Below are 26,315 nucleotides of genomic sequence, written 5' to 3'. Positions count from 1 at the left end.
AATGTTAATTTAAGTACTATGTTTAGAATACATAAGAACATAAGAGTTGCCATACTGGGACAGACCAAAGGTCCATCAAGTCCAGTATCTTGTTTCCAACAGTAGCCAACTCAGGTCACAAGTACCTGGCAAGATCTCATGGAGAAAAAAGCACAGTTACTTTTCATAACAGGTGTTATCCAGGGACCGCAGGCAGATATTCTCACATGTAGGTGATGTCATCCACAGAGCCCCGATACAGAATGTGAAAAGTGTAATTTCACTTTAAGCTTTAGCAAGCTTTTAGACTACCCACACTACACATGCACGAGTGCCTTCCCATCCGACATCAGCTCGTGAGGTCGTCAGTTATATGCCCAAGCGAAGAAGCCAACCAGAGGAGGTGGGCAGGTTGTGAGACTATCTGCCTGCTGACCCATGATAACACCTGTTACGACAAGTAACTGTTCCTTATCCTTAAACAAGCAGGCAGCATATTCTCACAAGTGGGATTCCCTAGCTTTAGTAAAGAGATGGAGGGAGAGTTGGGGTCCAAGAACTCGGAAAAATTTGAGTTGTCTCACAAAAACCTAGACCTAATGTCTGATATGAGAGTGCGGAGGCAAGGGAAAGCAATGTTACTTACCGTAACAGTTGTTATCCAGGGACAGCAGGCAGCTATTCTCACTAATGGGTGACGTGATCCAATTGAGCCCGGATGCGGACACCTCACAAGCAGTCTTGCTTGAAGAAACTCGAAGATTCAAGTCGCCCGCAACGCGCATGCGTGAGTGCCTTCCCGCCCAGCGCAGGGCGCATCTCCTCAGTTACATAAGAACATAAGAAGTTGCCTCCACTGGGTCAGACCAGAGGTCCATCCTGCCCAGTGGTCCGCTCCCGCGGTGGCTCACCAGGTCCTTTGACCTGTGAAGTGATTTGACCATTTTTATATCCTACCTCTGCTTCTATCTGTACCCCTCAATCCCTTTATCCTTTAGGAACCTATCCAAACCTTCCTTGAACCCCTGTACTGTGGTCTGGCCTATCACAACCTCTGGAAGAGCGTTCCATGCATCTACCACCCTCTGGGTAAAAAAGAACTTCCTAGCATTTGTTCTGAACCTATCCCCTTTCAATTTCTCCGAGTGACCCCTAGTGCTTGTGGTTCCCCACAGTTTGAAGAATCTGTCCTTGTCCACTTTCTCTATGCCCTTCAGGATTTTGAAGGTTTCTATCATGTCCCCTCTAAGTCTCCTCTTCTCCAGGGAGAACAGCCCCAGCATTTTTAACCTGTCAGCGTATGAAAAATTTTCCATACCTCTTATCAGTTTTGTCGCTCTTCTCTGGACTCCCTCGAGTACTGCCATGTCTTTCTTGAGGTACGGCGACCAGTACTGGACACAGTATTCCAGGTGCGGGCGCACCATTGCACGATACAGTGGCATGATGACTTCTTTCGTCCTGGTTGTGATACCCTTTTTGATGATGCCCAGCATTCTGTTTGCTTTCTTTGAGGCTGTCGCACACTGCGCCGATGGCTTCAATGTTGCGTCCACCATCACCCCCAGGTCTTTTTCAAGGTCGCTCACCCCTAGCAATATTCCCCCCATTTTATAGCTGAACATCGGGTTCTTTTTCCCTACATGAATGACCTTGCATTTATCCACATTGAAACTCATTTGCCATTTTTTTGCCCACTCCTCTAGTCTCGTCAGGTCCCTCTGCAGGTCTTCACAATCCTCCTTGGTTTTGACTCTGCTACAGAGTTTGGTGTCATCAGCAAATTTAATGACCTCACATTTCGTCCCCGTCTCCAGGTCGTTGATAAATATATTGAACAGGAGTGGTCCCAACACCGATCCCTGAGGGACTCCGCTCGTGACCCATTGCCAGTCTGAGTAATGCCCTTTTACTCCAACCCTCTGTTTTCTGCCCGCCAGCCAGTGTCTGATCCATCGGTGTACATCCCCTTGCACCCCGTGATTCCACAGCTTCTTAAGCAGCCTTTCGTGAGGTACCTTGTCGAAGGCTTTTTGGAAGTCGAGGTAGATGATGTCTATGGCTTCCCCCTTGTCCATCTGGCTGTTTATTCCCTCAAAGAAGTACAGTAAGTTCGTGAGGCACGACCTACCCTTGTAGAAGCCGTGCTGGCTCGCCTTCAGTTGTCCATTTTTTTCTATGTGCTTGCAGATTGTGTCCTTGACCAGTGCTTCCATCATCTTTCCTGGGACCGAGGTCAAGCTCACCGGCCTGTAGCTAACAGAGAAGCCAACCCAGGGGAGGTGGGTGGGACGTGAGAATAGCTGCCTGCTGTCCCTGGATAACAACTGTTACGGTAAGTAACATTGCTTTATCCCAGGACAAGCAGGCAGGTATTCTCACTAATGGGTGACCTCCAAGCTAACCACAATGGGATGGTGGGAGAGTTGGCAACTTAGGAGAATAAATTCTGTAATACCGTTTGGCCAAACTGTCCATCCCGTCTGGAGAAAGCATCCAGACAATAATGAGAAGTGAAGATATGAACCGAGGACCATGTAGCAGCTCTACAAATTTCCTCAATAGGGGTAGATCTGAGGAAGGCTACAGAAGCTGCCATTGCTCTGACCTTATGGGCTGCAACTTTACTGTGAAGGGGCAATCCAGAAAGAGATACAAGCCGCCATCCAGTTAGAGATGGTACGCTTAGAGATGGGACATCCCAACTTGTTCGGATCAAAGGAGATGAAAAGTTAAGGAGCAGTTCTGTGCGTTCCAAGTAGAAAGCCAAAGCACGCTTACAGTCCAGAGTATGAAGAGCTGATTCTCCAGGATGAAATTGATGCTTTGGAAAAAACACTGGAAGAACAAGGACTGATTGAGATGAAATTCCGAGACAACTTTAGGAAGGAATTTTGGATGAGTGGGAAGAACCACCTTGTCATGATGGAACCCTGTAAAAGGTGGATCTGCAACCAATGCTTGAAGCTCACTAACTCGACGAGCAGAAGTGAGGCCAATGAGAAACACAACTTTCCAAGTGAGATTCTTCAGATGAGCCTTGTCAATAGATTCAAATGGAGGTTTCATAAGCTGAGAAAGAACAATATTGAGGTTCCAAACCACTGGAGGCAGTTTGAGAGGAGGATTGACATGGAAAAGTCCTTTCATGAATCTGGAAACCACAGGATGAGCAGAGAGAGGTTTCCCTTGAAGCAGCTGATGGAAAGCAGCAATTGCACTAAGATGGACTCGTACTGATGTAGACTTGAGGCCAGAATGAGAAAGGTGCAAAAGATAGTCTAAAACAGAAGATAAGGAGGAATGTTGAGGCTCCTGATGATGAGAAAAACACCAAGTAGAAAATCTAGTCCATTTTTGATGATAGCATTGTCTAGTAGCAGGCTTTCGTGTAGCTTCCAAAACATCCCTCACAGGTTGTGAAAACTGGAGAGGAGTTACGTTGAGAGGAACCAAGCTGTCGGGTGGAGAGACTGCAGGTTGGGATGAAGCAGAGATCCCTGATGCTGTGTAAGCAGCGAGGGAAACACTGGTAGAAGGAAGGGCTCCTTGCTGCTAAGTTGAAATAGAAGGGGGTACCAAGGTTGCCTGGGCAACCGAGGAGCAATCAGAATCATGGTGGCTTGGTCAGACCTCAGCTTGACTAGAGTCTTTTGAATGAGAGGAAATGGAGGAAACGCATATAGAAAGAGATTCGTCCAGTCCAGAAGAAAAGCATCTGCTTCGAGGCGATGAGGAGTGTAGATCCTGGAGCAGAACTGAAGCAGTTTGAAGTTGGGGGGGGGGGCTGCAAAGAGGTCTATCTGAGGCGTTCCCCATAGAGAGAAAATGTGATGAAGGGGCGTGGATTGGAGAGTCCACTCGTAAGGCTGTAGAAGACGACTCAAGTTGTCCGCTAAGGCATTGTCCGCCCCCTGAATGTAGACAGCTTTGAGGAAGTTGTTGTGGCGAATTGCCCAATCCCAAACTTTCAGAGCTTCCTGACAGAGGGAGACCTATCCCGTGCCTCCCTGCTTGTTGACATAATACATGGCGACTTGGTTGTCCGTGCAAATGAGGACCACACGGTCGTGAAGCAGATGTTGAAAAGCATTGAGAGCATTGAAAATCGCCCTGAGTTCCAGGAGATTGATGTGGCACTGGCAGTGTTTACTGGTCCAATAGCCCTGAGTGCGAAGACCATCCAGATGGGCCCCCCAAGCGTAAGTCGAAGAGTCGGTCATGAGAACCTTCTGATGGGGGGGCGTGCAGAACAGCAAGCCTCTGGATAGATTGGAAGAGAGCATCCACCAGCGAAGAAACTGTGTCAGAGCAGGAGTGACCTGGATGTGGCGAGTCAGAGGGTCGGAAACCTGCGTCCATTGAGATGCCAGGGTCCACTAAGGTATTCTGAGGTGAAGTCTGGCAAAAGGAGTCATGTGTACTGTAGAGTCCATGTGGCCCAGAAGAACCATCATGTGTCTCGCCGAGATGGACGGGCGAGCGGACACCGAATGACAAAGATGGAGAAGAGCTTCCAGATGTTGTGGAGGGAGGAACGCTCTGAGTTGGATGGTATCCAGAACAGCTCTGATGAAGGGGAGAGTCTGGGAAGGTTGCAGATGTGATTTTGGAAAGCTGATCTCGAACCCCAAACTCTGTAGGAACCAGATAGTGCGCTGAGTCGCCAGGACGACTCCCTGAGATGTGGAATCCTTTATGAGCCTGTCGTCCAGGTAGGGAAACACCTGAAGACCATGGTTCCTGAGCGCCGTGGCCACCACAACCAGACACTTGGTGAATACTCTGGGTGACGACGCCAGGCCGAAAGGGAGCACTCGGTATTGAAGATGAAGATGTCCCACCCGAAATCTGAAGTATTGACAGGAGGCCGGATGAATGGGAATGTGAGTGTAGGCCTCCTTGAGATCCAGAGAGCATAACCAGTCGTTCTGCTCGAGGAGGGGATAGAGAGATGCCAGAGTTAACATGCGAAATTTTTCTTTGACCAGATCGCCTGTCTTCTTCGGAACAAGGAAGTACCGGGAGTAAAAACCCTTGTTCTATTGAGCCAAAGGAACCGGCTCGACAGCCCGGAGCTGCAACAAAGCCTGAGCTTCCTGAAGAAGAAGGGTGGTCTGAGTCAAGTTGGAAGGATACTCTCTTGGAGCATGCTCCGGAGGAACTTGATGGAACTGAAGAGTATCCCTCCCTTACGATGGAAAGGACCCAGAGGTCGGTGGTAATAGTCGTCCATCGATGGTAGAAATGATGGAGACGACCTCCTATGGGGGGAAAAACTGGGAAGGGCAGAACGACGGACGTTATGCTCTCCATGAGACAGTCAAAAAGGCTGAGGAGCCTTGGGGACAGCAGACAGCTGAGGCTTCTGTTGCTGCTTTTGTGGATGCTGCCTCTTAACAGGCTGACGGATGGCAGGAGCCTGTTTGGGTGGGAAACGTCGAAGATATATCAAAGGCGGGTGTGATGGACGAGGAGGAGCAGGCTTGGGCTTCGGACGAAGGATAGATTGAAAAGACTTCTCGTGGTCCGAGAGTTTCTTCATTGCCGCCTCAATGGATTCTTCGAAGAGGTCGGTACCAGCACATGGGACATTGGCCAGTCTGTCCTGCAGATTGGGGTCCATGTCTATGGTCCTGAGCCATGCCAGGCGTCGCATGGCCACCGAGCACGCAGTAGCCCGAGCAGACAACTCAAAGGCATCGTATGAGGACTGCATCATCTGTAACTGAAGTTGGGACAACGAAGTCCCTGTGCTCGAGAGTCCAAACTGTGCTCGAGAGTCCAAACTGTGCTCGAGAGTCCAAACTGTGCTCGAGAGTCCAAGTATGGCATGAACTTGTGAAGGACAGACAGGAAAAATTCAAAATAGGTAATGAAATGAAAGTTGTAATTAAGAACTCTGGATGTCATCATTGAGTTCTGGTAAATGCGCCTGCCAAACCTGTCCATCGTCTTGCCCTCCCTGCCAGGTGGAATGGTGGCATAAACCTGGGAGGGGTGAGACCGCTTCAATGAGGACTCCACCAAGAGGGACTGATGGGAGAGTTGGGCACCATCAAACCCCTTATGGTGAACCGTGCGTTATCTTGCATCCAATTTACCCAGCACAGCGGGAATGGAATAGGGTGTCTCAAGACAGCGAACAAAGGTCTGATCCAGCAGCTTATGAAGAGGAAGCTTGAGGGATTCAGCAGGTGGTTGAGGGAGATGCATTGTCTCCAGACACTCCTTCGAAAATTTGGACCCAGTGTCCAGTTGAATGTCCAAATCAGCTGCCATCTGCCGAAGAAAAGAGGAGAAAGACAGCTGGTCAGCCAAAGCAGGGCCTCGAGACGGACTCGAGGACGTTGAGGCCTCTTGATCCAATGAGGACGGGATCTCGATAGGGGAAAAGATCCCATCGTATCCTCGAGCTCCGGCAGAGGAGGAGGTGAAGTAGCTGGTGGCAAATACTGAAGAAAAGGCTACTTCCGATGAGGCGAGGCATGTCTGGACGAGTGCCTCGAAGAATGTCTCGATCGATGATGCGAGCTGTGTCTGGAAGCTGGCCTCGACAAACGAGGCGAGTGAGTCTTCGCTGAGGCCCCCAGCGAATGGATGGGGCTGGAAGCGGTTGAACAAAGCAGAGGTGGGTGGCTGGAATCACCTCAAGGCACTCGCAAAGACTCGAGTCCTTGCATCGAATGGATTGGTTCCAAAGGAGGCACTCGCAAAGACTCTGCTCCTTGCATCGAGTGAATCGGTTCCAGTGGAGGCATGGGCAAAGACTCTGCTCCTTGCGATGGATGCATCGAAGCCAGATCAGACACTCGCAGAGACTCTGCTCCTGTAGATAATGTATGTACCGCTGAGGCACTGGAGGCGGCTCGACCTCGCGGGAGGCCTCCGCGTGCACAGACTGGATTTGAGAGAAAAGCTTCGGCCCCATGGTGGTAAAGAGCTCAATGAATTGCTTCTCAAGTAAGGTCTGGAACGAAGCCGGCAAGGATGGATCCGCATCAGCAATGGGACCACCTGCATGAGCTTCGCGCTCCCTCAAGGCAGTGTGAGAGTGCTTGGGCTTAGACGCCTTGGGCACCTTAAGCACCACCGGGGGAATGGGCTGCTGCACTACCTGACCTGAGGAGACAGAGGAAGGCACCGCAGCCTGCGTCAAAGTCTGTACAAATGAGGCAGGTTTGATGAGGCTCGGAGCAGAAGATGTGGAAGCCTGAGGAGCCTCAGGTGAGGCAGATGATGAAGCACCCTTCGATGACGAAAGCTCCATTGAAGACTCCACAGTGAACAACTGCTCCCACAAGAAGTAACGAAGCTTGAAAGCACGGGCTGTAAGTGTTGAACAAGGCTGGCACGATTTCGGAAGGTGTTGAGGCCCGAGACACCGAAGACAGCGTCAATGAGGGTCCGTCAGCGAAATCGCACGCTGGTACTTGACACACTTTTTAAAACCGGCGATAGGCTGGGACATAGGCCGGAAAAGCTCCGCCGCAAGATCGAAACCGTGGGGCTGCGGCCACGTGGCCTGCCCGGTCGAACAGATGGAAGAATTTTTTTTTTTTTTTGTAAAACAAGAACGAACAACGAAAATCAGCGATTAAGAGAAAAATAACCCAAAACCGCGGACTTTAGAAGGTACAAGTGAAAAAACTTCACGCAGAGAGTCGAAGACGGACTTCTCGGCTCTGCGGAAAAGTAAGAACTGAGGAGACGCGCCCTGCACTGGGCGGGAAGGCACTCAAAACTTCGAGTTTCTTCAAGCAAGACTGCTTGTGAGGCGTCCGCATCGGGGCTCCGTTGGATCACGTCACCCATTAGTGAGAATACCTGCCTGCTTGTCCTGGGATAAATAATATAATGGAAAAAATGAATATAAGAGCTCCATGCTCCTACTAGAGGTAAAAGGAGGATTCCAAGAAAACCTTTATGCATGGAGGTTGAAAAAAATAAACAATGACCTCCTAGAGGTGAATCTAAATATAAGCGATGGAGATGCCAAAAAGATTCAAGAACCAAATAAGAAAGAACTACTGGCTAATGCACCCAAATGGAGCAGCAGACCAAATGAGCAGTTGAAACCAGTCATGTCCCAGAGTAGATACGAATGAAAAAGGGAAAAGAATTTCATAATCAAATGAAAGCATGATTTTCTAGAAAAGAATAGCTTTAGAGGATAAAAAAGAAGAACTATCCTAGAAGGAAAGAAAAGCCGATGTTAAGTATAAAATCAGAACGACATAATGGCTTACTGCATAGCAAAGCAACCTCCTGATAAAAATATCTGTATTTTTATTATTATTTCTTTAATATCTCATGAAGACTGAGAAAGGAATGTAATAAGCCTTAAAACGAGAAAGTCAGTAGAAAACAGGAAGGGAAAGCATATTACCTAAATAACATGCCAGTAAGCATGAAATCCTCTAAGAGATTTACAAGGAAAGTGCAAATGGATTTTTTTAATATCTTTGTAAAAACAAAAAGTTGGTTAAGTGTTTTTGTTTTGTTTTTTAAAAAGGCTCCTCATGTTCTGAAAATAGAGGAGCTTAGAAAGATTAGAGCGCTACTAAAATTTGGATCTGAGCACATGAAAGTATATGTCTAGAAGGAAGTGGTTGAACTTTTAAAACTACTGTTCCCTAGTAATGGTCGTTAGAAACTTGAGAATCAAAATATATAAAATTTTACCCAAGTAAAATAAGGAACGGAGAAATGAGCCATGATAGATGTGGCCCCTAGTAGTAGGTAAGTGCCACATGAAACATGTGTACCTAAGAAAATGAACAGGAAAACCAAAGTAACAAACCACGTCATTGAACTTCCTGTACCCTCTTACATTACGATAGAAGAGGTATCATGGATAAAGCTCAGCCATGTGGTATCCCCAAAAAAACAAAGAAATTACTCCTGTGCCAGTGACATCAACTGAAGGTAAGGAGATACCCTAGAGTTGAGAGTAACCTAACTAAACAAAAAGAGGCAATATGCCTGTAATGTTAAGGTGCTGAATAGAATCTTCTTGGGAAGCAATAGAGATATTTCAAGAAAGTGGTCACCAGCAGCACAAACATGAGAGGAAATAGGCAACCAGAAGGAGAAAACCTCAGTGTTGCACAGAGAAGTACACAATGGAGAAACACAAGAGGAAAAATAGAATTACTGGATCAGAAATGAAATACCAAAAGTCCAGCAAGAAAAAAAACATAGACTCAAAATAAGGTCTTGTGCAGAATCTCAATGTGAAGAAGGGCGTCAATGCTTCGAAGATGATCGAAGTCCTAGAAGGAAGATTACTGTCAACGGAACAAGAAGTTGATGTTTTTTGAACCCAGACTGACATTCCAACATAAGCAATGACGCCATCTGTGAAAAAACATCAAATTCCCTTTTTATGTGAGTCTGCACAATGGAGTCCATAGAAAAATAAAGTTCAAAGACTATTGGAAATTAAGAAACTAGAGTTGGAATGCTGTGCCATAGCTAAGGGCAAGTTCAAATTTAAGCTGTATTTTTGATGAAAAGCTTTTGGTGCCCCGATGAAGATCTTTAATAGCTTGATGCAGAGCCTCGATGTGAAGAACATTGGTGTTTTGCTGGTTATCGATGCTCCAATGAAGAGTATCGTCGATGGCGTCAATACCTTATGAAAGCTGAAGGATGCTCCAAGGACGAGCATCATCGTCGTCAACTTGAGGAACGTCGATGCAAAGCAGAGCAACGTGTATGAACAGAGGCTGCAGTGGAACCGATGAATGTAAAGGGGAAAACAATGAAACTCCCCAACTTCAGACCGCTCCGATGAAAAGGAACATTCCCTTAAACTACAACTGAACTGATGTGATGCTCTGTCAAGAGTAAGTAGGTCATAGTGGATATAAATGATGCAAAGCACTGTGCATAAGTTTCAACCCTGGAACAAATATCCTGCACCGATACCTGAGACTGAGCAGGTATCAATAGTGCCGCAGGGTGTCGAGGGATGGGAAACCTCAGAGGATGCACGCCCAGTAGAAGACACAACCTGCACAGAAGGAGGACACAGGTGTTGATGTGGAGTTATTCCTCGACGATGTACACCCATATCCTTGGATCTAGGACAGGTATCATCGGTGTAAACACCGCAGTACTGAAGAAAAAAAACTGCTACTGTAAGAAAATACTGCATTAAGGCTCTATGATCAGCGATGCTACGATGCAAAAACCACCTGCAGAAGGTACCGTTGTTGGATATGCTACACTTAGCATGAATCAGTACCAATTCAGATCTATGCATGAAGAAGAGGCACCAATAGCACAGGCATTGAGCTTGGAAGCCTGAGAAGGCGATGCACTGCAAAACAACAATCTGTATCGATGATCATCGATGAAGAGGAAGCACCATGACCATGTAACATCAAGTGGTATCGAAGGTGCCACAGGCGCTGAAGTGTGAGTGTCTGAAAAGGCGATGCACTTCAGAAAAGACAGCCTGTATCGCCCAGAAAGCCATGCATCAAATAGACTCGATGCTTAATTGGCAGGGCATTGTCCACTGCAATGCATCTGTATCAACGTAGTTGAAACATCAGTTACAGATAGGCACACATCAAATAGACTTGATGTAAATATTCCACCAATGCAAATAGATGGAGATATCAATGTCCACCGGTACTGGCAAGTCCCAATCGCTGGAAGTCCAACTCCAGACCTATATGTGAAAAAGAAGAAAAACTTTTGACATTAATCAATAGTGTTTTTCTTCTTCTAATCTATAGCCCCAGAGTCAGATACAGTTGGGGAGGGCGAGCCGAGGTAGAGTAGAAACAAGGCCGAAAATCCATTGATGATCATGGTAGGAAGTAAGGAAGGAAATTTGCATGAAGGCCGCTGAACATCAAAAGAAGTTTGAAGAAAATCCAAAATTTATTTTCCTTTCTACTTTTCTTCTTTGGTTGTTTTACAAAAGAAAAGTAAAAAACAGAAGAAGAAACTTGAAATAGTTGAAAAGTTTGTTAAAAATGTAAACAGGAAAGCAACTCGACGGAGAAACGAAAAACTGACGACCTCATGAGCTGGCATCGGGTGGGAAGGCACTCGCACATGTGCAGAGTGGGCAGTCTAAAAGCTTGCTAAAGCTTAAAGTGATACTACAGATGTCACTATCTGTACCGGGGCTCCATGGATGAAATCACCCACATGTGAAAATATGCTGCCTGCTTGTCTAAGGATAACAGATTTTATGCTGCTTATCCTAGGAATAAGGAGTGGATTTCTTCAAGCCATCTTAATAATGGTTTATGGACTTCTCTTTTAGGAAATTATCTTAAAAAATTTTTAAACCCTGCTAAGCTAACCACTTTCACTACATTCTCTGGCAAAGAATTCCAGAGTTTAATTACCCATTGAGTGAAGAAATATTTTCTCCTGTGTGTTTTAAATTTACTACTTAGTAGTTTCATCACATGTCACCTAGTCCTAGTGTTTCGGGAAAGAGTAAGCAAGTGATTCACATGGGTTCATATAAAGCTGGTAGGTCTGCATGCAGGAAATAAGAATAGAGTCCTGATAAACCTTCCTCCCAAAAAGTTCATAGTTTGAGAATCCTTCCCTGGGAGTGCTGAGGCATTGGGTTCTAGAGCCCTTGCTCTTTTTGAGAGCAGATTTAACCATCATAGAATGGTGAGGAAGTTGTTGCTGTCTCTAGAATCCAGGAGCCTTCTGAACTCTATACTTAAAGAATCCACCTTTTTAGGCACAGCTTGCACAGAGAGAGGTGTCTCCCAGTTCTTCATTTGTGCTACTTTGAGGATGTTGTGCACAGGCACTGTCACAGCCTCCTTAGAAGAGGATTCATAGCCAAGGACATCCAACATCTTGGTCATGGACTTGTTCTGGACTTCCAACTTGACCATCTCTCATACAAGAGACAAAGGAGAATTTCTCTTAGGGAGACAGCAAAATTATTTACCTGAAGTGTTCTCCAAGGACAGCAGGAATACATTGACAGAATCCAGTACAGACACTACCAAGTGTACTGTCACTTTAAATATTTAGGCAGTGCCCATACTGGGTGCGTGCTGCCCAATGGCTCGCGGGAACATCAGTTCAGCAAAAAAGCTAAGAAGCTAACTAGGGGAGGTTGGCAGATTGTGAGAATATATGCCCACTTTCCTTGGAGAACACCTGCTACCGGTAAGTAACTTTGCTTTCTCTGAAGACAAGCAGGTATTATGTTCTCACATGTGGGACTCACAAGCTGCCAGGATCATGAGTGTGGAGAATAATAATTTATATATAAACACGAGCCTGACAAAAAACCCATAAACGGTTGGAGGAAAAGTTGGCGTCTAGGAAGTAACTGCTTGCCCAAACCGATTATCTCTTCTGGAGTCTTGGTCTAAACCAAGTGGCTGCCTTGCAGAGATCTTCAATAACTGTATAGCAGAAATGAGCTACTGAGGAAGCCATAGATTGGACATTGTGGGCTATTACACAGTCCTTTAGTGTCAGCCCAACCTGAGTATACGCGAAGGAGATACAGTCTGCTAGCCAAGTTGAGATGGTTCTTTTGGTTACTGGAACTCAAAGTCTGTTAGGATCAAAAGCTAGAATAAGTTAGGAGATCCTCTTATGAGGTTTAATCCAGTCTAGGTAGTATACCAGAGCTGCCTCACCTGAATAGGAATGTGATTTTGAAAAGAACATAGATAGAACAATGGACTGGTTAAGATAGAATTCTGAGAACACCTTAGGGGGAAATTTTGGATGAGTCTGAAGGTCTACTCTGTCATGATAGAATCTTGTATAGGGAGGATCCGATATTAGTGCTTGAAGCTCACTCACTCAGCGGGCAGCCATGAGGGTTATGAGGAACACAACCTTCCAAGTGAAAAATTTGAGAGAGTGGCTCAAAAGTGAGACTTCTTCATTAGAGCAGGTCACAGGTGAAGGCTTGATAGTTAGTTTCATGTAAAATAGTCCCTTCGTGAAATGAGCTACCAAAGATTGAAAAGATAGAGGTTTCTTGTCAAAGGGAGTGTGGCACTGAGATGTACTTGAATTGATTTGGTTTTGAAGCCTGAATTAGAGAGATGAAGAAAGTAGTCCAGAATGGATGGAAGTAGATATGAGACAGGTTCAAGAGAATGAAGCGCACACTAAGCAAAGAATCTAGTCTATTTGAAGCAATAGTAGAAGGCTTCCTGGATGCTTGAAAGACCTTAGAAACTGCCTCAGAAAGGGTGAAGGCATTTACTTGTTCTGTGAAAGAAACCATGATGTTAGTGCTAACAAGTAAGAGTTTGGATGGAGAAGAGATCTTTTGTTCTGTGTCAGTAGCATTGGGATTGGCTGCAGGTGGAATGGGTCTTGAGTCGAGAGCTATAGGAGGAGAGGGAACCAAGGTTGACACTGGCAACATGGTGCTATGAGGCTAATGCTGCCCTGCTGCTGGCAAAGTTTGAGTAAGGTCTTGGAAAGAATGCATACTAGAATCTGCTCCTCCAATGGATAAGGAAGGCATCAGACTCCAGGTAATTGGGGGCACCCAGCCTGGAACAGAGAGTGGCAGCTTGTGATTGTGGGAAGAAGTAAAGAGGTTTTTATGGGGAAGATTCTCAAATGTTCGCTGTAAAATCCGACATGCCGCTGTCACGTTTACTACTGTAATGATTTCAAATACACGAGTCAGTCTTAAAAAAAAACCACGCATGTAAATGAGGTTCACGGAGGGTCACTAAATTTGCATGTGCCCATCGCTGGTGATAGCAATCGGCACATGCATAGAATAAACGCACAATTTTTTTTAAAAAACACTCCCCCCCAATTGAAGTTCAGCAAGAGGGATGCCCACATCCTCTCGCCGCCAAAGTCAAGCAACCCCCCCCCACCCTCCCGGAAGCGGGAGAGATGTCCACTTCCACCTGCCGCCAAGCAACTCCCCCAACAGCCCCCCCCCCAGCAAATGAAGAGATGCCCACTCCCTCCCGCCGCCAAACAACATCCCGACAATACCCTCCCTCCCCAGGCAGTGGGAGAGATGCTCACTCATTCTCGCTGCCAAGCAACATCACTGACAATACCGCCCCGATGCCCATTCCCTCCTGCTGCCACTGTGCCTCCGACAATACCCTGATCCCCCCACACACACCTTTTACCTTGTTTACAAAGGCTGGATAGAGAGATGCCTACTCCCTGCAGCCAGTAGGCCCACCTCTTCAAAATGGCTTCCCCTCCCTGGTGCATCCTGGGATATGTCAGGGAGGGGCTTAAGGCTCTGATTGGTCCAGGTTGCTTAAGGCCTCTCCTATGTACCGGGGAGGAGCCTAAGGCTCTGATCTGTCATAGAGGGTACAGTAGAAAGGATGAGAGGAGTGAACTGAGAAACTAGTAGCCTCCTTGTCCTTCTAAGCAGGAGTGAACTGAGAGAACTAATGGCTCCCTTGTCCTAAGAAAAAGGCCCTCCTCACCCGGCATCATGCTTACCATTGAAGAAAGCTGCTACTACTGCTTCCGCCAACCCTGATGCCAAAGAAAGTTTTAGCTGCGACCACCACCATCCGTCATGAACATCCCCCCTAGGCCAGCATTATGCTTATGATTGAAGAAAGCTGCTGCTGCTGCTTCCAACTATAAGAAAGTTGTTACTGCAGCCACCAAACCTAAAATAAGCATCTGACGCCAAAGCTGTATTGTGATCCAGTTCGGGGCCTTGAGCATCTGCACACGCTCAAGGCCTCCCAGCTCCCGCACTGGATCACCATATAGCGTAGGCGGCAGCTGCCTATTTCAGGTTCGGTGGTTGCAGCAACAGCTTTCTTGGCATCAGTAGCAGGGCTGTGGAGTCGGTAGATAAATCCTTCGACTCCTTTGTATTTAATATGCTAATGTATTTTCCATGTTGATTGAAGGAAAGCAACATACATGCCATTTAACCACAGAACTTCTGGCTAGGAAGCTGACGCTCTACTGTATTGGCCAGTTTAAACAAAAGACAAAAAATGAAAACAATAAGGTTTTATTTATTGTTTTTATCAAGTGACTATAAAGTAGTAGTATAGCATGCATAAAAATCAGGAATAGGAACTTTACCAGTTTAAAAATCTGAACCACATTCTTTGATAGTTTTAAAACAAAAACAAAGCTTAACTATATGAACAAAAACAAAAGCTGGAAAACCTAAAACAGTTTATATATTAAACTTGGATTATAGTTGTAGAGTAGAATAGCTGTTAAATGCAATCCAAAACTAACTCAATGTAGTGTTGTTCTAAGGAACAGAATTGCTTCTGCCAGATCCTCTTTCATAGAATCTCTTAAATCTGACTTGATTATTTTTAGAGCTGAAAATAGTATTTCAACACTGACTTGGGTGGGTGGCATTGCTGTTACGGTTCTAGCCACATCACTAATAATCTCGGGATAAACAAGGAGGACTTCTTCTACAATCAGTTTCGATGAGCGATCATACTTTTCCACTTCTTTTAATTCTTAAAAAAAATTCCTGCTGGAATCTCTTTATTTGGACATTTTCTGGTTGTTTATCTTTCACGCATATGCAACGTCGCTTTACTGAATTCAATATAAGAAAAGAAACTGAAAGTTTTATTCAAATGGTTCAGAAGTTACAGCTATTTTACACGAAACGTAATTTCCCGTGCAACATTTTAAAAATGAGCCCGCTTTTGACATAGATCGGCGAAAAATGCCTGCAAACAACGTGTTAATTATGATTATTGTTTATGAAATGGGACATTTGAACTTGCTATATTTTTTTATTATAATTTAAATTTATCAGGAGTTGGAGTCGGCATATTTTTATCAGCTCCGACTCCAGGTACCCAAAATTATCTCCGACATCTCGACTCCGACTCCACAGTCCTGATCAGGGGCAGCAGCAGCTTTCTTCAATCATAATGTCAGCTAAGGGAGGATGTCCATGAAGGATGGTGGTGCCTGTATTAATTTGAGGGGACGCGTATGGTGGACAGCTGCTCTGGCGGCTGGCTGCTCTGGTGGCAGGAAGTAGTAGCCTGTCAGGGATTGAGCGGAGGAAGACAGTCGCACCGATGGTCGGGTGGTGGCTTGAATATAAACCAAGACCCCCATTTTTGGGCCATTGTTTTGGTCCAAAAATCTCGGTTTATATTCAAGCATATACGGTACGCCTCCATCAATTCCAGGGTGGCCAGAAACTCTCCTGGCTGGACCACTGCAATGACAGATCTCACCATCTCCATCCAGAAATACAGAATCCTGTGGGCCTCACTGACATTTTTGAGATCCAGAGGCCTGAAAATATTAAGACCACAAGAACATCCAAGCACAGCCCTGACAGTTTCCGGTACTGTACTAAGAGGCTATGTATTTTTAACATACTTCATGCCCACAACTTTTACGTCAAACAGTGAGGTGGCAAAATCAAACTCAATATTGACTGAAATATTATTTGATTTTTTTATTTTAGTAAATGGGAGTAGGGATAAAGAGAAAAACAAAGGCAAAGGAGAAAATAATTGGGAGAAAGCCTGATCTACATCCATGCAGCAACTCAGACAGGAAATACTGAGGCCTTAAGGCTGCTTGAGCTCTAAGGAATTCTTATATTTATTAAGCTGAATTAGGTGCTAACACACTCAAAATAGCAAAAAAAAAAAACCCCACACACACCAAAGTATAACATGAGACATGCTCAGGCATTCTGCAATAACTCTGAAATCTGCACATGCTAACCATGCACTAAATAATTTTTATAATTTTTAGTTTGAGGAAGCATTATTATTATTTTATTTCTTATATACCACCAAAGCCGTAGTAGTTCGAGGCGTCATGGGCAGAGACGATGCTACACTTAATTCTTCCCGCTATGCAAAATTGTTAGAATGGTAGAGTGGTGGTACTGAGGCCCTAAGGCAGGGGTGTCAAACTCGCATTAAGGGGCCGAAATCCAAAACACAGGCTAAGTCACAGGCAATGTTCCCTCTAAGGATTGATGAGGTGTGTGAAAAAAAAAAAATATGCACGAGCGACAAGTTACATACTCCACAAATTTATGAGCAGGCGCGGAGGACGAGTGCCCGTGAGATTGTGGGAGGGTTAAATACTCAAAACTTAGAAGAATAACAATTTACTTAAAGTTTTTGCTTCGCCAGCTTTCTGGTATCTTTACATACAGTGGCGTACCTAGCATATGCAACATCCGGGGCCCATCATTTTTTGGCACACCCCCCCCATCTGTATGAAAAACATGATTTTTAGTAACAAACCACACGTCACACATGAGTACCTAGGAAAAGGCAGCATCTTATATATTGCAGTAAGCAGTACATCAATACACCCATTGTAAAACTAAACAAGCCAGACCAGCACAGATCAATCCTACACCTCAGTCCTAACAGAAAACCATGTCTTTCGAACACACAGAACACAGATTCGCCTAGTATGGAATATGTCATCACAAACTAACCCCTCCCCCTTTTACAAAACTGTAGTGTGGATTTTAGCCACCGTGGTAACAGCTCCGACGCTCATAGAATTCTGAGCATCAGAGCTGCTACCACCACGGCTGGTGCTAAAAAACGCTCCACAGTTTTGTAAAAGGGGGGATAAAATAGAAATACACAGCTTCAACGTTCTAGCTCAGGGGTGCCCAAACTTTTAGGGCTTGCGAGCTACTTTAAAATGACCAAGTCAAAATGATCTACCAACAATAAAATTAAAAAACACAAAGCACACTATACGCTGAGAAAATGTTAATTATCATTCCTATTCTGGGGTTTTTTGAAAGAGGTCAAGGCAGATGACTCTATGCATTGTCACCTCAGTAACAACCATACAAAAATAGACAAATATACCCCCCTTCCTTTTTATTAAACCACAATAGCAGTTTTTAGCGCAGGGAACTGTGCTAAATGCCCAGCGCTGCTCTCGACGCTCATAGACTCCCTGCGCTAAAAAACACCATTGCGGTTTAGTAAAAGGGGGCCATAGTTCAAAATATAGACAGCATATATAAATTCAGACACATTTTGATCACTAAATTTTAAATAAAATAATTTTTCCTACCTTGTCTGGTGATTTCATGAGTCTCTGGTTGCACTTTCATCTTCTGACTGTGCATCCAATCTTTCTTCCCTTCTTTCAGCCTGTATGCTTCCTCTCCTCCAGACCTCATTCCCTCCCCTAACTTTTTCTTCCTCTTGCTTCCTCTCCTCCAGACCTCATTCCCTCCCCTAACTTTTTCTTCCTCTTTCCCTGCCCTTTCTTTCTTTTTTCTCTCTTGATGCCCCCTTTCTTTTTTTCTGTTTCCCTTCTGTCTCCCTGCCTCCCCCTTTCTTTCTTTTTCTCCCTACCCTCCACAAAGCCACTGCTGCCACCATCAGGGGAAACAGGCCCCAAAGCCACCGCCGCGGCTGCCCCAAGCTCTCTCTGCTTCCCACCGTCAGGCCGACCAGCATTCCCCCCACATCAATTCTGCCGTTGGAGAGGAAGTTCCGCCCAGCCAGGCAGCAATTGGCTGGCCCGAACTTCCTCTCCGACGGCAGCCTTAGGGGGGTGCACAGCCGGCCAGATCCGGACCTGGCCGACTGTGCACCCCCCCTAAGGTTGCACCCAGGGCGAACCGCCCCCCCCCCTTGGTACGCCACTGAAGACGTGGCAGCGGCTCTTCTCATGATCCCCAAGTGCATCGGGGATCTTACTATGCAGTCCTCAGTTTCCCACTGCGTATTTTAGTGAGCGACACAAGAAAAATTATGAGCGATGCCAATGAAAATAGTGAGCGATCGCTCATGCGCTCAACTTAGAGGGAACATTGGTCACAGGCCAGACCCCGCCCAATCTCCGCCCCAGACCCCGCCCCCATAATAATACTAATTATAACATCATTTTTTCCATTCATTTTTCATATATACATACACAATATAATCTTATTAACACATAATGGTAATGGTTAACCACCTACCAGAACACAGATAACCCTATGCAAATACGGGACCAAAAACTAAAAGTACTAACATATTTTTAAAAACACCCTAGGATTCAAGATTCTGCATTCAGTACAACCCCCAGAGAAAAGGAAACAAATGTATTTTTTCCTGAGCAGTGCAAAAGATAGACAGCAGATTAAAATGCTCAAAACTGACACAATTTAAACACTAACTTGAAAATAAAATCATTCCCTCTACCTTTGTTGTCTCCCTCCCTCCATGCTGTGCCTCTCTCTGGCAGGTGTCTAACCTTCTGGCCGGCTCCAAGCCCATGGTCCAATGCCCCCCGGTGTCATCTTGTGGCCGGCTCCCTCCTCCTCACAGCCGCAGTGTTCACGGAGCCATGTGCAGCGGCTCCTTGTGCGTCCTGCACCTGAACCAGAAGTTTTCTCTCTGATGTTGCAATGTCAGAGGGAATGCTTCTGGATGAGGTGCTACATGCGAGGAACACACACGGCTCTATGCACACTACAGCTGTGAGGATGAGGGAGTCGGCCACAAGGTAACACTGGGGGCATCGAACTACAGGCCGCATAAAATGACCAGGAAGGCCGGATTTGGCGCATGGGCCTTGAGTTTGATACCTGTGCCCCAAGGTATATCGTTATAAGCTGATACAAAGTGGGTTACACTTGGAATGTATATAAATTTGAGAGAATGGGCAGAGAATGGGCATTCCTGCGCTAACCAGTTAGCACATTTACAAAGTTGCATGCTAACTGGTTAGTGCATGAATACTGCATAAGCCATTACTACCTACAAAATGGTTGGTGGCAAGTGCTCAAGCGGTAACTTTAAAAACTGGTCACATGTTAATGGTAACATTAGCACATGGACATTAAAATTAAAAAAAATAAAAATAAAAAAAATAGAAAACAAGCCACTTTATGACCGCAGTAAAATTGACCTTAAAGTATTAGAAATACTTGTAAAAGGGTGTGATAAGGGCGCCTAAAAACACATCTATTCCTGAAGTACTTAGGTAACTGACCTATACAATCTTAGTCCTCAACAAATGATCTTTAGAACTGTTATTCACTAACTCTGAACTTTGTTTATTCCACTCATCTGTAATACCTTTTAATCATTGTAAACCGCATAGAACTTCACGGTCCTGCGGAATATAAACTGTTATTATTATTATTATTATTTTACTGCAGCTTAGTAAAAGGACCCCAAGAGTCATTTGTGTCGGTGCTGTCAGGCAATATAACTCATAATTTTAGAGTGCTTGTTAACTGAAAAAAAACATTTAAAAAAAAATCATACCGGAGAGAATGGCATGTCATAATCTCTGTATGATGACGATCCTTTGTTGTGTGATCTTTCGTTGTGTTCAATATCTGAACCAAAACTGTAGTCAGAACTGTTGTCACTTGAAGGGGAATTATGCTGAAAAACAAACATATAAATTGCTTTCATATAAAGCTTAATTTTGCTTACATAAAAAAAGCTCTCAGTGCTTAAAAAAGGAATTAATGCCAAATGTGGCTCATATCAAAGACAGCAGAAATATATAAGATTTACTTTGGTTATTAAAAATGTGGTGTTAACTGCAAGAGATGATTACTCCAGAACAGAGCTGTGACCTATTATTATAAGAGGTCTTTTATGTGTTTATATAATTTTCTCCAGCATGCCAAAATTTCCCATTCAGATTGCAATTCATACATAGCCCAACCTTAAACTGCTCAGGTTGTTTATTTTATCGTTATTAGTCATGAATGTCTATTTCATTTCAGATACAGAGATATTTTCCATGTTAATGCATGTGTGAAATATTCTTATGTTTACAGTACTTTAAATATACAAATATATAAGGCAATAGTAGGTACTTTTCTAAGGTTAGATTTCAGATATCAAAGACATACAACCTTAGATAGAATTAGTATTTATCCCGTTTAGAACCTCAGCAGTGCAGACTGTGAGAAGGTTTCATTCACAGAATTAATTTGCACTAGTCTTCATCGGTCTTGTTTTTTATAAATAGTTTTTCTATTTTCTATAAATATTTTACTCCTCAAATAATTTAAGATAAATCAAATACATATTGCGATATCTCTTTTTTCTTTTGTCAGGGGAAATACCTTGATAAAGCCCCCTGGGCCAAACAGCCTATGTTGGTGAAGAAACCCCTGCTATGCTTTATTAAAGAGATGAGTATTTGATTTATCTTAAATTATTTGAGGAGTAAAATATTTATAGAAAATAGAAAAACTATTTATAAAAAACAAGACCGATGAAGACTTTAGTGCAAATTAATCCTGTGAATGAAACCTTCTCACAGTCTGCACTGCTGAGGTCCTAAACGGGATAAATACTAATTCTATCTAAGGTTGTATGTCTTTGATACAGTACGTTAAAACAGAGGACTCGATATTCAAAAAAGGCTGAGCTTTTAAGTTAGGTTCCTACATTTGGTGATCTACTTTCAGCCAAACTTAAAAGCCTAACCCTCTGTTTTACTAAGGTGCGCTAACCGATTAGCGCACGCTAAACGCTAGCGTATCCATAGACTAACATGCAAGCGTTAGCGTTTAACGCACACTAATCGGTTAGCGTACCTTAGTAAAACAAGGCCTAAGTTTTCAATTGAAAATTCACCTTAATTTAGGACCTTAGAAGTTACACTTATAAATTTGCATTTGCCATTCACTAGCCTAAACTTATGAGCCTAGTGCTGAAAATCTGTGCTAAATTCCTTAAGTTTCCCTATTCTAAATTCACCTCTGTTGTCACCCACTTTTATGCTCCTAAATTTAGGGGTTTAGTGAAAATAAAAAATTACCGGTAACTTTTATAAGGTATAACCCCCCCCCCCCCTAAAAACCAACAACAACATGAGTGAAACTGACAAACACCTCTTAATACAACCACATTGTAAAACTATACTGTACAGCACATATTGCTTATTATATATAGATCCTCCCCTTCCTCCACCCCAATGTCCAAGCAACATCACAGTCCTAGTGAAGTTAAAAAATAAATAAATAAAGAGAAATCATACTTTCATAATAACGTTTTCCTTGCACTCCAGGAGGCATACTACATATCACAAGTCACTATGACTGAAGTAAGCTAGTCCCACTACATAATATAAGACTTCCAGATCACCTTCAAAGACACATAAAGGTTCATGCCAAATGGCAGTAAGTCTCTCCATTTTGCCAGTCTTACTTCCATTTAAGTCAATCCAAACATTACTCTCACCTTCCAGAGTCCTGCCATTCAAGTTGCTAACATAACAACAAGTCCTCCATCCCTGAAACACTCAACATAATAAACATACCTCAACCTCTTTAATAAAAAGAAGGTCCAACCGTGAAGTGACTCTAACCCCCATCTGATCCCAATATGCCACAATCTTTGGACAAGACCACATGTATAGGAAGGTGCCCTGCACCCCCCACAGTAATGCCAACATCACTCTGTCCCTAGCTTATAGTGTGACAAAAATTTCCCAGGAGTATGGTACCATGTATTAAGTATTTTATAATTGTTTTCAACTTGCTATCCGTCCCCTTGAAAAGTCCTCAAATAATTGCATCCAATCCACTCTATTAGGATGGTACTCGAATCATTTTCTCATTGTAAAAAAAGTGTAGACCCATCACAAATATTTTCATTTTCAGAAGTCAGTACCAGTTCAATAAACATGCAGTGCAGAGATTCAGATCATATTCATTGCTATACTGTATCTAATATTCAGGCATGGGGGTAATTTACCAGTGCAATAACAAACTAGATTATTGTAGAGAGTAAGAGTGAGACTGAGACTGTCAGGTGCAAAAAAAACCTATAAGACATATCAATAGTGTATCCCTTCTTCCTCTCTCTGATTTACATTAATTATAATCACTTTCCAGATTAAACATTGTTTCCACACAGTATATATATTTTAATTCTCATTATAGTTTATTTATTTTTTGTCTGCTTTTTTACAAAGCAGATCACAAAATCGCATATATAATATACATAACAAACATCCATACAAAAACAGACCACCATAGCATAAAAATAATTTTTTAACACCCGTACTTCATTTTACAAAATAAATACCTTTTTATCAATTTTTAAAACATCTTCAACACCTCCTTGCTGCCTTATATGACTCAGAAGCTTATTCCACTCTACGGAGCCTACACATGAAAAAACATTTGCTCTAGTTGCTTGTAATCTTATTTCCTTCCTTGTTGGTATATATATACTGTATTTTTTGCTCCATAAAATGCATTTTTCTCCCAAAAAAGTGGGTGATAAAAAGGGTGCGTCCTATGGAGCAAATATCCAAACACCTTCCCCCCTGTTACCTTATTTAGACTGTCACCCGCCGCCGCTGCTACTGGTTGCTCGCTGCCATCGCAAATAGAGGAAGGGAAAGGCCAGGCAGGTGTAGCAATTGCACGCTGCTGACCCAGAAGCCTTACCCCCAATGTCAATTCTGACGTCGGAGAGGTCCAGGCCAGCCAATCCCCGGACCTTCTCTCCGACATCAGAATTTATGTCAGGGGTAAGGCTTCTGGGCCGACGGTGTGCAATTGTTGCACCCGCCTGGCCCTTCCCAGCAATTTGTTCCGTTCGTCCCTTGCTCTCAGGCCGCAGTGAGGCCTTGGCTTGCGGTGCCGCACTGTCGAATTCGACCTGCTGCTCAGCCAGAAGACACCCCCCCCCCGCAACTGCTGTTTTGTCGATGTGTCCTCACAGCAGCAGCAGTGGGAGGTAATTAAATCCAGCGGATGGGCAAGCTTGGGGGGGACAGAAGAGGACAGAGGCTGGAAGGCAGTGAGGAGAACATAGGAGGGAGGAAGGGACAATTGTTGGGCCTGAGATAAGGAAAGAAAGAGAGAAAGAAAGAAAGAAAGAAATCAGCAGACAACCGAGGGAGGGGGGAAGAGAACAAAGGCTGGAAGGCATTGAGGGGGACATAGGAAGGAGAAGGGACAATTGTTAGGCCTGAGGAAGGAAAGAAAGAAATCACCAGACAACAAAGGTAGGAAAAATGATTTTATTTTCAATTTAGTGATCTAAATGTGTCAGTTTTGAGAATTTATATCTGCTGTCTATATTTTGCACTATATTTGTCTATTTTTCTATAGTTGTTACTGAGGTGACATTGCTATTTTTCTACAGTTGTTACTGAGGTGACATTACATATTTTAAAAAGTCATCTGCCTTGACATCTGTGCCCTGTTTCTGCCTGCCCCGTGTCCTGTCCCTGCCCACCCTGTCCCAACCTACACCTAGACCAGAGGGGGGACAGGGGGGCAGAGCCTGGCAAAGAGGTGGGGTTGGGTGCAGAGTCTGGCAGGGAGAATTTGGTTCAGAATGGTTTTTTTCTTGTTTTCCTCCTCTAAATCTAGGGTGCGTCTTATGGTCAGGTGCATCTTATGGATCAAAAAATACGGTAAATCACAATGGCCTGCAGAGAGTAGTTTTTGGAGGGGAGCATAATGTAAAATACTATCAATCAAGTATTTTGTCACTTGCTGATGAATACTCAAATAAATTAGTAGCAATAGTTTATACTGCACCCTGAATTCCATTTTATGACAAATAAAGTTTTACATAATAATCTGACACACGATCATATTTCCCTACTCCAAAGAGGTTTCAAATAATAGAATTTTGAGTAACCTGTAAGGCATGCATTTGGTCGCAGAAACTCCTAAAAAAATCCCAAGTTACAATAATCAAGGCTGGACAGGACAATCACCTGAAGAGAATGCTTAAAGTCGCTACTAGAGAGATACGATCGAAGATTATTCAATAGCCGCAGCTTAAAATAAACCTTTCTTATTGTATGTCATCCACATATAATCTTATTCTATATGATACCTCAAGTCCCTGCAGTAATTTACATAAAGGAAGAAAATACAAATTAAACACAACTGAAAGAGCCGACCCTTGTGGGACACCAGTTTTTACAATCCTTTGAGCTGACAGTTGTCCCTCAATATTTACTTCCTATTTCCGATTACATAAAAATGATTGAAACCATTTAAGACAATCTCACACACTCACCAAGCCTGTCTAACAGGATATCATGATCCAGTGTATCAAAGGTGGCAGAGATATCAAGAAACACAATCAAATAATTTCTTCCCACAATCAAATCCACATTGCAATTCATCTAATATTAATACCAATAAAGTCTCAGTGTTGTGATGCTTTCAAAATGCATATTGATGGGAATCTAAGATATCATTCTCTTACAGATATTTATCCAATTGTATATACAGTATACCAATTAAATCAATTTTTGTATTTCATTCCCTTGCAGTATCACCTTCTCCTGATACGGGGCAACTATGTCAAATACTGATTTTAATGAGATTGCCATCCTACAACTGCCTTATCGGGGAATATAAGTTCTATCTTCTCAAACAGTTGTTCCCACTCTTGTCATAAGCAGTCCACATCAACTTTCGATCTTCACTTCCTCACCTCTTTCCTCTTCTTATTACATTCTATTTTTTTTTTCATATTCACTTTCACCATCACTAAAGCATGATCAGTCCTTGATTTAAATTCAACATGCAATTCAACAACCTTCAAATATTGCATCTTGTAGTTGAACACCTTATCTCAGTTTTAATAGTACTCATTAAGCTGAATCCTCTTTCGCAGTTTGCACTAAAAGCTTGAAAAATGCAACTAACACCCAGTAGAAGATGCAGCTCAGCAAACTGTTCCAGTTGCTATATGAAAATAAGTATATCCTCAAACGATTTTACTTATCCAATTTTTATTTTCCCACATACAAGTAATTTAAATTCTGAATATTATTTATTTTAAAATTTTCTATCCCTCTTATATCCCAAGCGTGTAACAAATTAAACATACATAAAAAGATAATCCAAATTTATAAATTCATCAGAACATCAAAAATAAAAAATTATCATCTGATATTCAATTCACATTGGAAACTGTCATCTACTTATTTAAAACAATCAGGTAATGAACACTCTCACAAATAGGCAAGTCTTTAAAGAATTTAGAGACTATTTAAGAGTTCCTTTCCAAAAGAAGCATTATAATATGGCTAGTTAATTTGATATGTTGATGTCCAGAGGTAAAATTTACCAAATTTTCCTCGCTTTTAACAAAACCATGTTAGTATTTTTAGCACTGGCCGCAGTGGTAACAACTCCGACACTATGACACTATGAGCATCGGGGTTGTTAATGCCATAGCCAGCGCTAAAAGCCATGCTACGTTTTTTGCTACGGTTTTGTAAAAAGGGGGGTTATATGGTAAGCTTTAACAAGACAGGCATTTCACATTTAAAAGTGGAGGAAAACATCCAAGGTGTCAAGCAAAACATCTCAGCAACTTGTCTATAAAAACACTTGATTGTCTTCATTAGATAAAAAA

General features: G+C 43.4%; 1 protein-coding gene across 1 annotated transcript in view; it reads right to left on the bottom strand.

Moving 5' to 3' along the window:
* Positions 1-26,315, bottom strand: part of ZC3H6 (zinc finger CCCH-type containing 6) — a 128,061-nt gene that overhangs the window by 77,137 nt on the left and 24,609 nt on the right. Inside the window, exon 3 of the mRNA XM_033936837.1 lies at positions 20,211-20,333. Coding sequence (XP_033792728.1) covers positions 20,211-20,333 — 123 coding nt within the window. The remainder of the gene's footprint in view (positions 1-20,210; positions 20,334-26,315) is intronic.

This window comes from Geotrypetes seraphini, chromosome 3 (assembly GCF_902459505.1).
Source record: "Geotrypetes seraphini chromosome 3, aGeoSer1.1, whole genome shotgun sequence".
Classification (NCBI taxonomy): domain Eukaryota; kingdom Metazoa; phylum Chordata; class Amphibia; order Gymnophiona; family Dermophiidae; genus Geotrypetes; species Geotrypetes seraphini.
This window is presented reverse-complemented; position numbering and strand designations above follow the sequence as displayed.